This window comes from Panicum hallii, chromosome 5 (genome assembly GCF_002211085.1).
Source record: "Panicum hallii strain FIL2 chromosome 5, PHallii_v3.1, whole genome shotgun sequence".
Taxonomy (NCBI): Eukaryota; Viridiplantae; Streptophyta; class Magnoliopsida; order Poales; family Poaceae; genus Panicum; species Panicum hallii.
The window spans coordinates 53417157-53432526 of record NC_038046.1 but is presented as its reverse complement, the minus strand read 5'-3'; the positions used below and the strand labels follow the sequence as shown (position 1 = coordinate 53432526).

The window sequence follows — 15370 nt, the reverse complement described above, 5'->3', positions numbered from 1 at the left end:
GCTGTACAGCGTGAACAATGCTGTACATACACGCAGTGCCTACTGGCTGGCTAGCTGGCCGTCGATTTCTCCCCGGCCGGCCCGACCGATCCATCGGCTGGCCAGTCGAACCACGCTGGGAGCACGATGGATCGGTCGGCGCTCCGACCAAGCTCATGGCGCGCGTCCCGCTTAGTTTCAAATCTCCGGCCAGCGAACTGATTACCAGCGTCGCCGTCACGCGCAGCGATCCGGTGACGGACAGACCGATCGCCGCAGGACTCCCACGTGTCTTCTCGCCGCCCCTCCGCCGCGGGCCGCCCTGTCGTCGCCGCCCGGCGAGGGCCTCCGCCGCTCCCCCCGGCTAACCAGCCACGCGCGCGCGATTAGTCTGGCGGCGACTAGACGACGCACGTGTGCGGATGGGGGATCTCCGGCGGTTTCCGGTCGCTCTGGGCCTCTGGCGCGTCCTGATTCGGAAGGAAGCTCTCACCCTCTCACACGCTACTGACTTGGCACCGGTGCCACGAGTTCATTTCTCGATAAGGTACCACGGGTGCGTCCTGACCGTGCACGCTGATGACGATGGCGCGACCTATCCTTGTGGTTTTGAGCACGACCCAGTCCGCTACGTACCTGTCCTAGAATCGAAAAGAGAATTGGGGTCGAACCTGTAGGATCGAAAAGAAAATTGGGTGGATAGAGATTCTCTTTTGCTCCAAAATTGCAAACTTTAATCAGCAAAACGAACTAATCAAATGAGAGGACTGCTAAGGCAAACATCGAGACCCAACTAAATACGGGTCAGAGTAGGAAGAAAAATCGGTCTACGAGGTAAACCTGTGACTCACTCAATTACGCGGCACCAAATCCAACGCGCACCATTGATGCCCTATTGATACTGAAATGCTTATTAATTTCAGCTGGAAACCCTAATCGGCAAGCACAACCAAATCCTGCAGTCCGCAGAAATCAAACTTAAAATCTTCCGTCTTACGTATATTTTCTTACCACCCTACCTGCACAGTATATGTGACCGTATATGTAACTCTAGATGTGATGCTTTTCTTTTAAACTGATTCGAGAAGAACATTTTAAGTCCCGAAGTCCCCGTCATCGAACCCGGGAGTGGTCTTGCATCCAACCCCGGTCTATTCTGTACTAGTGCCCGTTTGGGAACGGTGGATGATGGCTTACTTCAGGATCTCTTTCGCTTATCGAATTCGTATTAGTTTTTGTCAGGGATTTTATTCTATTGTAATAGCTCAAATCCAAGTTCGGTTCAAAATCATCGTTAGACTTCCTTCAGAAAAAAAATCATCAGTCCGATCGCATTGTGGTGTGGGCTGGGCAGGCGCACCATGTGGCCGTAGCAGTTCCCGGTGTCCACGCCTCCACGGCTGCCGCCCCAGCCTCAAGCAACGCATTCATGCAGCACAGCAGCAGCAGTAACGAGCCCCAACGGCAGCGGGGGAGTAACGGAACGGGGCGGAGCAGCGAGATAACGGCCGTCGCCGTCAGTTACTGCCTCCCCTCCGCAATAAGAAGCAGCGCTCTTGCCCCACCTTCCCTCCCCGTCTCTCTCTCGCTCGCTCCGGCACCTCCCCAACACGCACCGAGAGAGAGGCGCGGCAAGGACAGGGACCTACCCCTCACCCCCTGCGCGAGATACAGGGATGGAGTCGCCGGAGGCGTGCTCGTCCGGGGAGGCGTCCCCCGTCGCGGCGGCGGAGCGGCCGTCCGAGGCGGCCGCGCTGCGGGCGCTCGTCGACCGGGTGCGCGCCGGGGAGGTGGATGCGGCGCGCGAGGTGCGCCGCCTCACCAGGGCCTCCGCCAGGCACCGCCGCAAGCTGGCCGCCGCGGTCGAGCCGCTCGTCGCCATGCTCCGCGCCGCCGCGCCCGGGGCCGGGGAGGCTGCGCTCCTCGCGCTGCTCAACCTCGCCGTCAAGGACGAGAGGTGCGTGCGACTCAGACCTCCTCCGATTGAACCCTTCCTCGTCCTGCCCATCTGCGTGATTCTGTTTTTTTCCTCTTTCCAAATCAAATCAAAGGAAGAAAATCTAGTTTGTGACGGCGGGCTTCCTTCGATAAATTCTCGGTAAACCTTGCTGCTTTCGGGGTGAGTCGCTTTATTGGATTTTCCGAAAGCATGTCCCGTTTTACGCCGAATTTGGAAAGGAAAAAACCCTCATCGATCGCTTCATTTTCTGGCATAGGCGCGCCGAATCGTACTAAAAGTTGCAGTCTCTGTCGTCTCGTTCCAGCATAGGCCTATTTAATTCTATTGGCACTTATTCAACTGATTTTGCGATGTTCCTCTTCCAATTTTTCTAGTCGCGGCGGCTTATAAGCTGACCGGTTTTTTTGTTTACCCTGTCGGTCAAAAAAAAAGAAAACATCTAGGGGGGGCATCAATTAATTTTTTAAAATAAAAATCAATTAAATCCGCCCTTGTGTTTTGCTCCACTTTACCTGAAAGATTGCATAGTTGTGGCCTTTGATAGAGTTCAATCCTATATGTCTGTTGTAGTTCCGAACTAGTAATCTACTAGTAGTAGTACTATACGTTATCTAATTGATTTTACCATGTTATACAAACTGGAGATGGGTCCTTGAATTTTATTAGCAACATACTGACTTCGTGATTGTGGATTTATTCGCAAGCATATTCTAAGAAACCTGGTAGGATAACCTCGCACCGGATTTCTAACCGGTGTCATCATCATCATCTTGCAGCTAAGGTACCATGTTGCTTTTTTAGACGCTCAGCAATCGCCTAGTATCTGCTGGTAGCACAGAGATTTTATTCCGATGACCCTTCAACAAATCTGGGATTCCTAGTCTGTGGTATAAATTTCTTGGAAGATGGCAACTAGAAAAGGCTAAGAAAACGGCCGGTTTAGATGTCGCAACAAGCAGTTGGTCTGATTTTGAAGCTGACCGGAGGCTGCCAACCACCCTGCCCTGATTGGCTGCTTCTGAGAAAAATCTATCACAGGAAGCTGGAAAAATCGTTTATAATTGTGAAGTTTCTTCGGCTGCCTAATATTTGCCCCCCTTTTCAACTGCTGTTGGTGTGGTCAGGATACAGTTATCTGGTACTTCCTTTAGAAATTTTGTGCCCATGCCGTGACCTAATTGTCTCGGTACATATCCAAACATGTTGACCTCATGTTCCTCTTTAGGCCTCGTGCCAACTTGTGGCCTGTGGCTAAAGGTGGAGTCAGACTGGTATGGTGGTATGTACCAGATTTTTTCCTTGTAATATGCCCCCTTCCCTAGCGCTCTACTAGAAGCAAAACGAGGATAGGGAAATGGTAAATTGAGCGCCACTGTTATGATCAGGTAGTCCTTTGACGAGAATCTGATGGCTTCTGTTGACTGGTGATAGTGGAATCAACTGTTCCAATAGTTGGGAGTGTCAAGTCCTTGTCTAAATAGATTGTATATGGAAGTATGGAACATCCCTTTTAGACGTTATTCTGTTTTCTGGCCTAGGACAGATAGGATAAGGTATGGGAAGGATATTTAGGGCCTCAAGTTCCTCCCCTCTTGACGTGTATGGGCCAAGGGCCATCATACAGTCTAGGTACCCATATCTCGCAGTTATGCTGCTCGTTTCAGAGCATGGAACTAGACATAAGAAGTATGATCTGGTTCAGTAAATTATATTGGTATTGTATGCATCGTGGTCTATGTTCATGCTTGGATGCCATTTATTGAACTATCCTTGTGGTTGGGAAGCCTTAAGTCCATATGTAATATCCAGTAGCTGCCCTAACTTATATGAAATGTGATGAGTGGTGTAGTAATCAATTTCATGAATATTTACCTTAGTGTGGACTATTTATGATGCAAGTGGTTCATAAACTTATGTTTGTTTCATGTATGCAGGAATAAAACCAAGATAGTGGATGCTGGAGCACTTGAGCCCCTGCTTGGTTATTTGCAATCAAGTGATCTGAATTTGCAGGAGTATGCAACTGCTGCTCTGCTTACACTTTCGGCCTCATCCACCAATAAGCCTATCATAAGTGCTTCAGGAGCAATTCCTCTACTTGTGAAAGTCCTTAAAGAAGGGAATCCACAAGCCAAGAATGACGCCGTGATGGCTCTGTACAACCTCTCCACAATCACAGACAACCTTCAAGCCATCCTTGCTGTCCAACCGATTCCCCCTTTGATAGAGCTACTGAAGGGTGGCAAGAGGTCCTCCAAAACTGCCGACAAATGCTGTGCTCTTCTGGAGTCATTGCTTGCATTTGATCAATGTCGAGTGGCCTTAACATCTGAGGAAGGCGGAGTGCTCACCATTGTGGAGGTACTTGAGGAAGGCTCCCTTCAGGGCAGAGAGCATGCTGTTGGAGCGCTCCTAACAATGTGTGAGAGTGACCGCAGCAAATACAGAGACCTCATTCTAAATGAGGGGGCGATTCCTGGTCTTCTTGAGCTCACAGTACACGGCACACCCAAGTCTCGAATGAAAGCCCATGTTCTTCTTGACTTGCTGCGGAACTCCCCGTATTCAAGATCAAGGCTGCAGCCAGACACGCTCGAGAACATAGTGACCAACATTGCTTCCCAAATAGACGGTGAAGACCGTGGTGGCAAGGCAAAGAAGATGCTTGCTGAGATGGTGAAGGTCAGCATGGAGCAGAGCCTGAGGCATTTGCAGCGCCGGGCTTCCTTCGCTTGAGAGGTGACCGCCAACCTTTTTGTGCAATGGAAATAGAAGATAGCGCAAAATAATGAGATTGCTGGTGATGCCGGTCCAGGCCTTGATAGGACCGAGTGACCGGTCTAAGCCATTATATACTCGAAGCTCTTGACGTAGAACTCCTTTTCCGTCTCGTTCGCCAATCTTGTGTGTCTTGCCCTAAAGAAAAGAGGACAGGTTTTCTTCTCTCACTATTTTCCCTTCCCAAGGTTTTGTGCATGTATCAAAAGAAAAGATGCAAAAAGAAAGACATTTCCTCTGGGGAATGGATTGTATATAAAGTAAAGGATCCCATTCCTAATGTCTTGAAAAGCCAGTCTAATCTCTCTGTTGGGCTCACGCCACAATTTTCTGTGTACTGATGATGTCTTCTTTTTTGCCTGACAAGCATATCGATCGCCTTGTTTTTAAGTCTGATCTGTTTCTGACTGTGATCCCCCTCATTTCTGACCGGACATGGCCCTCTGGGTGGTTTCCCGTATTTCTCAGACTCGGTTGCGGTTGTGCTTTGCTTCTTCAGTAAACAATTCTGAAACTTCTGGGCCGTTAGACCTCGCTCTCAATGTACGAATCATTTCTTGAATTGACCAGGCTGCACTAAAATAACCTTTATTTCAGTTTTTCAACTTACCGAATACTATTCTGAAACTTTATCAGCTAGACAAAATCTCTTTCAATTTTGTCTTTTAACACTTTCATAGCTTCATATGATGCAGTTCCAATTCCCAAAGGTGTGCCAATAATCACATTTCTTTTTCGCTGCGTGTGAAAAGCTTTTTGTCTCATTGGCCGGCCCTTTTTAGTTTTTAGGCCGTGATCACGACCATTGTTTCATCCTTGAGACGGTGAAGTGATCATGGCTAACTTGACAACTCTGGCGAAAGAAGCTTTCTTCTTTTCTTTTTTTTTTTCTTTCCGTCCGTCCCAAAGGGAGATCGATCGATGCCTTCTCTTTTTCATCATAGCTTGATCATGTGGTGTCCTAGGCGCGTAGCTTTGTTAAGCTTATCCACCGGCTGATGAGACGTCCGGAGGACGTTGGCGTGGGAGCTTTCGCGTGCGGGGGCTTCTGCACGCCTCGTTCCGCATCTCGTCTCTGAAGAAGTTCAGCAGCTTGCGCTGCAATTTTTCAGTGGAGGAGATCCCCGGCGCCCGACAGCAATCAGACACCCTGACGGCTTCACAAGGAAGAGTGCCGGACCTGTCAACTAAAGAAACGAAACAAAAGCACTTTGCTCTAGCAACAAATTCTATCATTTTTCTATCTGTACCTATAGCAACAGCATGTTCTAGTAGCTTGTCTGCAGTTCAGTGTCCTGAGCTGTTCATCTTGTCCATCGACCATCATCATCAGATCGAGACGCATACTACTTTGCCTGATCACTCAACAGCTCCAGGAGGAAGAGGAGGTGATCAGGGACGGATAACAGGTTCGCAGCCAACCTGAACGAATTAACCGTGCTTCTGTTCTGACAGACCAAGAATCCGGGGGAGCATGCAAAGCGACTGAATCAGAGCTCGTAGCCACTTCTGTTGGTTCAGTTTCATCGCAAGCCCTCAAGCTGATTCAGGCATAATCCGTAGCAGCAGAAACTTGCCGGCTTTCCTATCTCTCCGTCCTGAGTCCTGACACGCCAAGAGTGTGCTGTTTCTGATGGAAGCCAAGAGTGTGCTTTGAACAGCAGCAGTTAGTTACCGCGGTTGCTCCAACCATTCCTATCTCTACATATCGACTGGGAAGATCGCTTGTACGGTAGGCACGAACGAGTAAAGAACGGTGGCGAAATGGCAGCGGATCACGTCCGGAAGGACGTCGCCGGCGGCGATGGCGACGACGACCGGCGTTCGAAGGTGAACGGCGAGGATCTAGAGCAGCCTCGTGGCGACCAGGAACCGGCTGCCGATCATGTCAGCAGAGGCCTAGCCATCGGGCATTTCATACGGGAGGTATATTATTTTCCGCAGATAAAAATTAAAGCGAGCGATTCTGTAAATTACTTAACTATATTAGAACTGAGATTAACTAGCGATGACAGCCACGCCAAGCTAATCTAAGAGTTTGTACCAGCAAAAGCTCTCTCATTTTTCTTTTGATTTTGATGAGCATGCACAGCTGATGGTGGAAGGGGCGGCGTCGTTCCTGCTGGTATTCTGGTCGGCCGTGGCGGCGCTGATGCAGGAGATGCACGGCACGCTGTCGTTCCCCATGGTGTGCCTCGTCGTCGCCCTCACCGTCGGGTTCGTGCTCTGGTGGCTCGGCCCCGCGCACTTCAACCCCGCCGTCACCGCCACCTTCGCCGCCTTCGGCTACCTCCCCTGGGCCAAGGTAACATCCATCCATCCATGGTCACCTGGAGTTCCTTTCTTCCAATGCGCGCGCGAGCTTGGGACGATGGTGTTGTGCCGTGAGTGCAGCTGCCGTTCTACGTGGTGGTCCAGCTCGCCGGCTCCGTGCTGGCCTGCCTGGCGGTGAACGGCGTCATGCGGCCGCGGGAGGAGCACTTCTACGGGACGGCCCCGATGGCCGGCCACACCAGGCTGCCGTTCCTGATGGAGCTCCTCGCCTCCGCCGTGCTCATGGTCGTCATCGCCACCGCTTCCAGAGGCTCCGTGCGTACCCATCGATCCACTACTGTTTCCTCTCGTGTTCATCGTGAACAAAGTGTACGCCACCGAGAACAGACGATGAACTGACCGAGATTTGGATAATCCATTTTTTTTTTGCTGATGAACGATGCAGAACCAGACGGTTGGTGGGCTGGCCATCGGCGCCGCGGTCGGAACCCTGGGCCTCGTCATCGGGCCGGTCTCCGGGGGTTCGATGAACCCGATCAGGACCCTGGGCCCGGCCATCGTGTTCGGCCGGTACACCTCCGTGTGGATCTACCTCGTCGCGCCCCTCGCCGGCATGCTGCTCGGCGCGCTCTGCAACCGGGCCGTCAGGAACTCCGACGCCATCCTCGCCTTCTTCTGCGGCGGCTGGGCGAGAGCAGCGGCGCGCAAAACCTGCAGGAGCGTTCCGGTGCTCACGCCGCACGCCATTGGAGCAGTCGCGTCGCAGCAGTTCTAGCCACCGCCGCCGTGGTCGCGATGGATGGCTCCCCTCGCTCGTCGTAACAGCGGCGAGAAAAACTTCAAAACTGTGGAAATACATGTATTTTCCCAGCAGTTCAAACTAAGCTCTCCGCTGTATTTACTACACTATTCTCAGCTTTTAAATTTCTATTCAGTTAGTTGCTTTGCGCGCCTGTGTGCTTCAGCATTGCGTCAGCCTGAACACTTGCCACGCTTCTTCTTTTTCAAAGTAAAATACATGAATGACCATTATACTTGTCAACATGTTTCAATTTGACCATCATACTTGGAAAAATGTAAATCGTAGCCATTAGACTTGTTAACTTATTGAGGTATATCAGTTGGGCCATTATACTTAGTAAGCAGTAAATCTAGACCACTAAACTTGCCTTGACTAATCTAATATAACAATTGGTTTCTCAATACTACGTATTTGGATGATGTGGATTAGCTTTGATCATGTCGTATCATCTAGAGCACGACCAAATTGGGATATTATTTTGTTGTTAGGCAAATAGTTATAGACCTAAGAACCTCAAGCAATGGTAAATAATCAATCTACTAATTGTATGCTCCATTCATTGGCCTGATCCTTTTATTCTTATTCGAATATTCCATCGACCCATCTATTTTCTGTATCAATGCTAGAGCGGTGTCAATAGGGAAGAGCTCAAGCTGTGGTAAGTGATAGATAAATGGACCGAGGATGCAGGTGAGCTAGAATCATGGTCAATAAACATTAAACCTTGCCCCACGTCACTACTCCGCATGTAAAATGTTATAGAAGAAAATTAAAAAGAAGCAGGAAAGAGGATGACATAAAAGAAAAAAAAAGCAGATTATGAATAGAAACATGTGAGCTGTGACCTACCACATTGCATGATAAGATATAAAAATCTACTCTACATCATCTAAACATGTGTGGTTAACTGTTAACGAGCTAATGACCATACTGACATATATTATATGTCGGGCAAATTTAATGGCTATAATTTATATCTGAACTAAATCAGGCTGACAAATACAATAGCTATTCAAGTATTTTTCATTTTCATTTCATTTCTCCTTTTTTTTGTTTTTCTTTCTCTTCTTATTTTTCTCGCAACGAAACTACTCCAACTACAGGCCGGCCCAGCTACAGGCGCGTTGCTGCTGCAGGAAAGTGAGAAGCGCGAAACAGCCCAACCCGGCAACCGCAAAATTCTGAAGCCCATACCAGTCGCACGGCCCGTCACGTCAACCAGCCATTTCCTCTCCAAATCACCTCGTCCCCATTCATCTTCCCTTCTTCCCTCAAAACCCTAACCCCTCCCCATCCTCCCTCTCGTCGGCGCCAGCACCATGACCCTCCTCGCCGCCATCACCAGCTCCGCCGCCAACCCCGCCGCCGGCGGGGGCCCGGTCGCCCACCCAATCGTGCTCACCCCAGGCGCCGCGCCGCCGCCGCCGACCTCCTCCGCGCTCCCGACCCCAATCCCGCCCTCCGCCTGGACGCTAGCCCCCGCCGACCCGACCCTCCCCAAAGCCGCCTCCTTCCTCGCGGCCTCCCTCACCTCCTGCTCCTCCCTCCCGCGCCTCCGCACCCTGCTCAACTCCTTCTTCGCCGCCCTGTCCCAATCCCTCTCCCTCCCGCCGCCGCCGCCCGCCCTCCCCGCCGCCACCCGCGCCCTCGCCCCCTACTTCCCCGCCGCCCTCGCTTCCCTCGTCGCCTCCAAGGCGGCGAGCTTCGCCGAGTTCGACGTCATCTTCGCGCTCGTGGAGTCACGCCGCCTCCCGCACCCGCCGGCGGACCTCATCTCCACTCTCTCCGACAACAACCGCGCCGACCTCGTCTGCTCCGTGCTCCGCCAGGCCGCCGACCTCCGGTCCTCCGAGATCCTCGCCGCGCTCTGCTTCTTCCTCTCGCCGGGCACCAATAAGGCCTACGACGCCATGATGCGCGTCAAGGGCCGGTGGAAGGACGCCGCGGTGCTCGCGGTCCAGAAATGCCGGGAGAAGGGCCCCGGGAAGAAGATGAAGGTCGACGCCGCGGCAAGGCAGGCGGCGCTGCTTCTCATGATGGGGCACGACGGGTTCTCCTCCCCGGAGGTGTGCCTGCACTACCTGTTCGCGTCGGGGAATGTGGATTCCGTGGTGCTTGGAGCGGCTGTGGCCGAGCTTGATGGCGGGGAAGTGGTCAGGCTCATGAGGTACCTCAACAAGTGGATTGGCAAGTACCAGAGGTTCCCAGAGGCACAGGCATGCCCGGAGGCTGTGGGGATGCTCGGATTGGAGCAGTGTGACAGCGTTCCGTCGTTTGGAGCAGTGATCAGGGCATTGGGAGTGCTGCTGGATAATCATTTCTCCCATCTTGTGTTGAGCACTGAAGTGCGAGAGGAGTTGATGGCTGCTGAGGTGATGGTGAGGCAGCTAGCTGTGGAAGCGGAGTCATCTGGACCAATTCTGGACTTGCTGCGTAGGTTGCAGCACGATAAGTGAGCAAATCAGTTTTGTGCTCTCGAATCTATTTCCTTGTAGTTCTGAAATTGATGTGTGGAAATTTTGACTGTTTTGCTGCATTGCAGTGATGAGTTATTATGTGTTGCGGTATTGAATATTGAAGTATAACAGTAAATGTTTTGGTTGGAAGATGGAAACTGACGTTTTCAGATTTCATTGTAGTGACCCTATAGTTGGTAACTTTGTATGGTCTGATATCCTAGCTTCATTGTTGTGGAATCCTAACATCTATGATCCAATCATCCAGATCAAAACATGTTTGGTTGCAGCCAGCCTTTTGGACAAGTAGTGAATAATGAGAGAGGCCTTAGTTATGAACTGATCTGAGGCCCAACCAAAAATTCTGAATTGAGCTGTGAATTGCATGATTAGCTGCAGTCATATCAGACATGTTGGCTCACCATGACTCTTTCTGAAGTCCTGTGGCACAAGTTTTGCTGCTTATTAGTGTTGGCTACAATGCTCCCTTTAATGAATGAAACTTGTGTGATTAAGCTTGTTTGATTGAGATCAAATTGAATAATCCTTAGACTTAATATCTTCTTAGGTATCTTTATCTGATTTTGTGGTCTGAGTCTTAAATGTTCGTTGTTTTGTTCCTTGTTACATCTTGAAGATCTGTTTATCTTCAGGCCTAAGCACCTTTGCCATGGATTGGTAAGAACTAAGAAATGATTGGGATGTGACAAACAGGCTTAGGAAGCACAGGCTTGCAAAAGTTTGGTAACTATCCAAACAAGTATTTAATTTTCCGACTGCCAAAATTTTGGCAAGGTTTGTTGGGGCACAAATGGAACACATTCTGGATGTTTACCCAACCCCAATAGGTGTCTGCTTGTACATGACCTTTTGCTTAAGATATGTCCTCAATTCTTAGTCGCATATGATATTTTTGGTCCTCAACTCCACCTTTGTTACAGTTCTCAGAAATTTGGTCGTGTGTTGTTTCAGAAAACTACTTTACTTTTTTTGCATCAGCCTGAATAACACGGTCTCCTGTTTGTTTAATATCTTCTTAATTATCTCCATCTAGTCTTGTGGTTTTGAATGCTCGTCTGCTGGCTTCCCCATCATCGGAGGTAACCGTAACTATTTACCTTGCAATGTGTGAGGTATGAAGGTATGAGTATATGGGTTTGGAAAATTGTTTCCGCTTTGTTGAATTTACAGTCCAGTGTGGTGTCTAATCTATTTCTTTGTATCTGCTGCAAATTGCATTCCTGGAAGCCTTGGACAGGTTGAGATGCCTTTTCATCCATCCATCAGCTAGTTTTTAAACAACTTTCATGTTAGCTTAAATGTTGCTCCGGTGCTTCTAACAAATTGTTTATGGTAAATGTTTCAAATTATCACATGTTTTTCTCTTTATTCTTTTTGGAATGCACACAGCTGTGCACTCCGAATTCTTATTTTCGAGTGTAAGTGGGACAACCTTTTGCTGATTCACATGACAGAGAAGACAATGCATAGCCGCCTTTGAGGAAGTCTTCATCTTTGGCTTCTCTGCTCTGCTATGCCACTTGGGAAATTTCCTGTTCTGCGGCCCGTGGCAGTGTGGCACCAACCCTGCGTGGCACTCCTGGTAACTGTGGGTCGCTGAGGTTAGAAAAAAGTTAAAAAAAGCCTTTCCTTGAAAATCGAAAGGGATGCCACACCAGACCACACTTGCAGTTCCGTATCGATCCCGAGCATGTGTAAAAGTTCCTCTTTCCTGGATGAGATATGGTCCGCTTTGCCTTTGTTGTTGCCTTTTGTTATACACACACACACATACACACACACATATATATATATACACACATATATACATATATATATATATGGTTAGCTTTTCTAGATTTATAGTTTTTCTATGTATCTATATATATATTATATATATTATCTTTAGATGCATAGCAAGTATATAAATCTAGAAAAGCTAAAATGATTAATAATTTGAGACGGAGAGAGTATCCTGGTCGTATGTATGCCCATGCATCTAGTTCGTGCCATACAAATAATATACTAGTGTTTGCATTTCGTCTGGTTTCAATCAGCTTGGGCGCCTTGGTTGGTGAGGAAGCCCCGTTACTTTGGTCATGGAGTATTGTGCTGCACCAGAAGTTCGTTGCTACTTGTTGGCTTGCTGCGGTTGCGAGTTTTTTTGGCTCCTCGATCTCCAGGTACCGATACATTCCGTTCAAGTGTGAGTTGGATCATGCGCGCGGTGGGAAAGAAAAATGATGCCTTGCATCGCAGGCAAAGGTGCGGCACGCACATACTACACCACGGCCACCTTGCCGCCATGACCGAGCAAAGAAGGTGGCAACTTGGCAAGTCGAACCTGCTGTTTGCTATGGGCCTCCATCGCCACGCTCGTGCAGTTGTACCGCGTGACCCTTGTTTCCGTGCGGCTCGAGTTTGTTGGAGCAGAGATTTCACCGCGGGACCCGTGAAGATGAGCAGGCGAGAAGAGGGAAGCTTGTGCCGCGCGAGCGAGGGTGATCATCTGCTCCCTGAAACCGTCTGCGGCCAGTACTGGAGGAGGTCGGCAGGTTCCTCTGCATCTTCCCGAGAGCACCTCGGAGTGCGCAGAGTCTAGGCTTGAGCTACGGATCGGGCGCCTCCCCGGCCTCGGATCTGGCGCGAGCGCGTCGACACGTGTGCCGGTGCTCGCGCCCATCCATCATTCTCTGCGCAGCTCCAGGCTGTGGAAGAGAATGTGCCTCGCCAGTCAGCCAGCACATGGGCATGATCTCCCGAGGACTCTTCACGGCAACGAAGTTTCGACGCCTCGAAGCTGCTCGCCGGTGTGGTAATCATGGCTATCTGGGAGAGCAGCTGCGCCCGTGTTAGCTAGCTTGGAACAAGTGAGTTTTTGTAGGCATGCGGTCGATAGATGTACAAAGCATGAGAAAAGAGGCCTTTCTGTGTGCGTGGCCGGGGGAATAATCCACTCATGCCATGGCACCACTGATCAATCGTTTTAAATAAACCCTGGTCGAATTTGCCGTGTTGGCAAATACGGCGGGAGGCTTTTGGCGCCACCCAACATAAGCCGAGCGGGAGCCTTCCTTTCTTTGTTCAGTATAAATAGGCTTTATTCCTCCCGGCCCGGCTTTGTTCGCTGCTCCCTTTTCCCTCACACCACCGGCGTGTCTGGAGCCGTTGCTCTCCTCTGCTGTCTGTTCTGCTCCGTCGGCGGGAAGCTTCGCGGCAACGGCACTGCGTCCGCACGGCCTGCTGTGCTAACGGGATCGCCAAGGAACCTGAGCGAGAGGCACATTTTCATGGCCCTCTATGGCCTCGGCGAGCGTCCGGTCTGAACAGCGCGGACGTGCGCAGAAAGCCGGCGGCGGCTGCTGCTGCTACGATCCATTCCTTGTGAGGTCGACCGTGCTATGCTGTATTCACGCACGCCTCCTCAGCACTTCGCCGGCGTGGAAAAAGCCTGCTCGTTCTCTAGCTCCTGATTTTTCTTTATTTTTGTATGCCCATGCACGCATATCATGGTATCAAACAGGGAGCCTAGCAAGAGTTTGCAAGCGAAACGAGACTACCACAGAGCAAGTAACCACGTATCCTTCTAGAACCCCCGTCGCGCGGTACTAACAGAGCGCGAGCGCGTCAATGATTGGGGGCACGACGACGTGAGTCACGTACTGCATGTGCGTGGCAAGCCAACAAAGGAGCGAGCCGCAAGTCCCTCGCTACAAGCAAAGACGCCGGCAGCCGCGACCGGTTTTCTTGACCCCAACCGCGGCAGGACGCCACCAACTCCGTCCGCCGATGACCGATGCCCCGGGTACGATCGTCCGCGAACCAGTCGGCGATGATCTCTGATGCGTCTACCACTCCACAGCGCCATCCAATGGATGGATTCATCGATCGCCTTGCGGACCAGCAAGCCACAAGCCACAAGCCAGCCTCATCACCAGGCGCTGCTAGCTCCTACGTACTATCAAAACTGCTTTCGACGACGACGAGCGGCCCGTGAGCCAAGCAGGCAAACGCACGCTGGCGTACGTCTCGGTTTACTCGATCGGCCCCGTAGTGGTTCGCGTGAACGAAACTCTGAACTTCTATTCCATTTTCTTCAGCTCCCTCTCTAGCCTAAATGAAGCATGTACCTGTAAAGGGTTGATTGACGGTTCCAAAGGCCTCCTCTTCGATCACCCACGTGAAACTCTGAGCCTTGTTCTATTTTATTTTTGGAGAAATTCGGTTTACACCATTAAACTATCTCAAAAATCTGATTTTTCAACTTTTAACTATAAAATCGGGTAACATAAACCATTCAACTATCAAAACCATGCAGATTTGGCCCTTTGGGTGGTTTTAAAGGTAGTTTTGTATTTTTTTTAAAAAAAATAAAAATCCTAATTAGATCTAAAAAATCAAAACTAATTCATTTGAAATCAGAAAAATATGAAACTAGTATCAAAATTTTTCTAAAAACATAACATATCTATTATTTCTCTATTTGAATCTTATTTATTTAAAAATAATAGGCATAACTACAAGCAACCAAGTGCTACGAACATAAAAAATTAGATTCGAATGACTGAGAAGTATAGTGTCAATAGATAGGTTACATTTTTAGAAAATTTTTGATACCCATTTCGTATTCTTTTATTTAAAATGAGTTACTTATGAATTTTTCAGTTTAAATTTAAATATTTTTAATTTTCATAAAATGAAAAACCACCCTTTCTGGGCCATATTTACCCGGTTTCGATAGTTGGATGGCCTATATTACCCGATTTCGTAGTTGAAGGTTGAAAATTGAATTTTTGCAATAATTCAAGGATGTAAACCAAACTTTTCCCTTTATTTTTCAGCTAGCTCCCGGCCTCTCTAGTTGCAACGTTTACTGCATGCTGTCCGAGATTAACAGGACCGTATCCATGTTACTCCGTAAACCTAGCTAGTGATTGCGGATTTTATTCTCAGTCCTGTGCACCTTGGTCTCCGAATTACTCACGCACTGTACAGTGTACGAGCGTCTACTAGTTGACACACTGCGGAATCTTGCCTGTTGCAGATACGGTGCCGCCAGCTAGCTAAGTAATTTCGTAGCAGCGTAGGCATAAAGCGCATTTCGACGGAGTATCGAACACT

The 15370-nt window shown here is 49.5% G+C and overlaps 3 protein-coding genes across 3 annotated transcripts; all 3 read left to right on the top strand.

Moving 5' to 3' along the window:
* Positions 1-1548: 1548 nt before the first annotated feature.
* LOC112892101 (U-box domain-containing protein 4) lies at positions 1549-5012 on the top strand. The gene is made up of 2 exons (XM_025959178.1): positions 1549-1936; positions 3874-5012. Exons 1-2 carry the CDS (start codon positions 1656-1658, stop codon positions 4673-4675), a joined length of 1083 nt encoding a protein of 360 aa, XP_025814963.1. The 5' UTR covers positions 1549-1655; the 3' UTR covers positions 4676-5012.
* Positions 5013-5726: 714 nt separating this feature from the next.
* On the top strand, positions 5727-8033 carry LOC112892102 (aquaporin NIP4-1-like). Its single transcript, XM_025959179.1, has 4 exons — positions 5727-6643; positions 6810-7022; positions 7112-7306; positions 7437-8033. The coding sequence occupies exons 1-4, from the start codon at positions 6482-6484 to the stop codon at positions 7764-7766; spliced, it is 900 nt and encodes a 299-aa protein (XP_025814964.1). The 5' UTR covers positions 5727-6481; the 3' UTR covers positions 7767-8033.
* Positions 8034-9011: 978 nt separating this feature from the next.
* Positions 9012-10399, top strand: LOC112892100. Its single transcript, XM_025959177.1, has one exon. The coding sequence runs from the start codon at positions 9113-9115 to the stop codon at positions 10247-10249; it is 1137 nt and encodes a 378-aa protein (XP_025814962.1). The 5' UTR covers positions 9012-9112; the 3' UTR covers positions 10250-10399.
* Positions 10400-15370: the final 4971 nt, after the last annotated feature.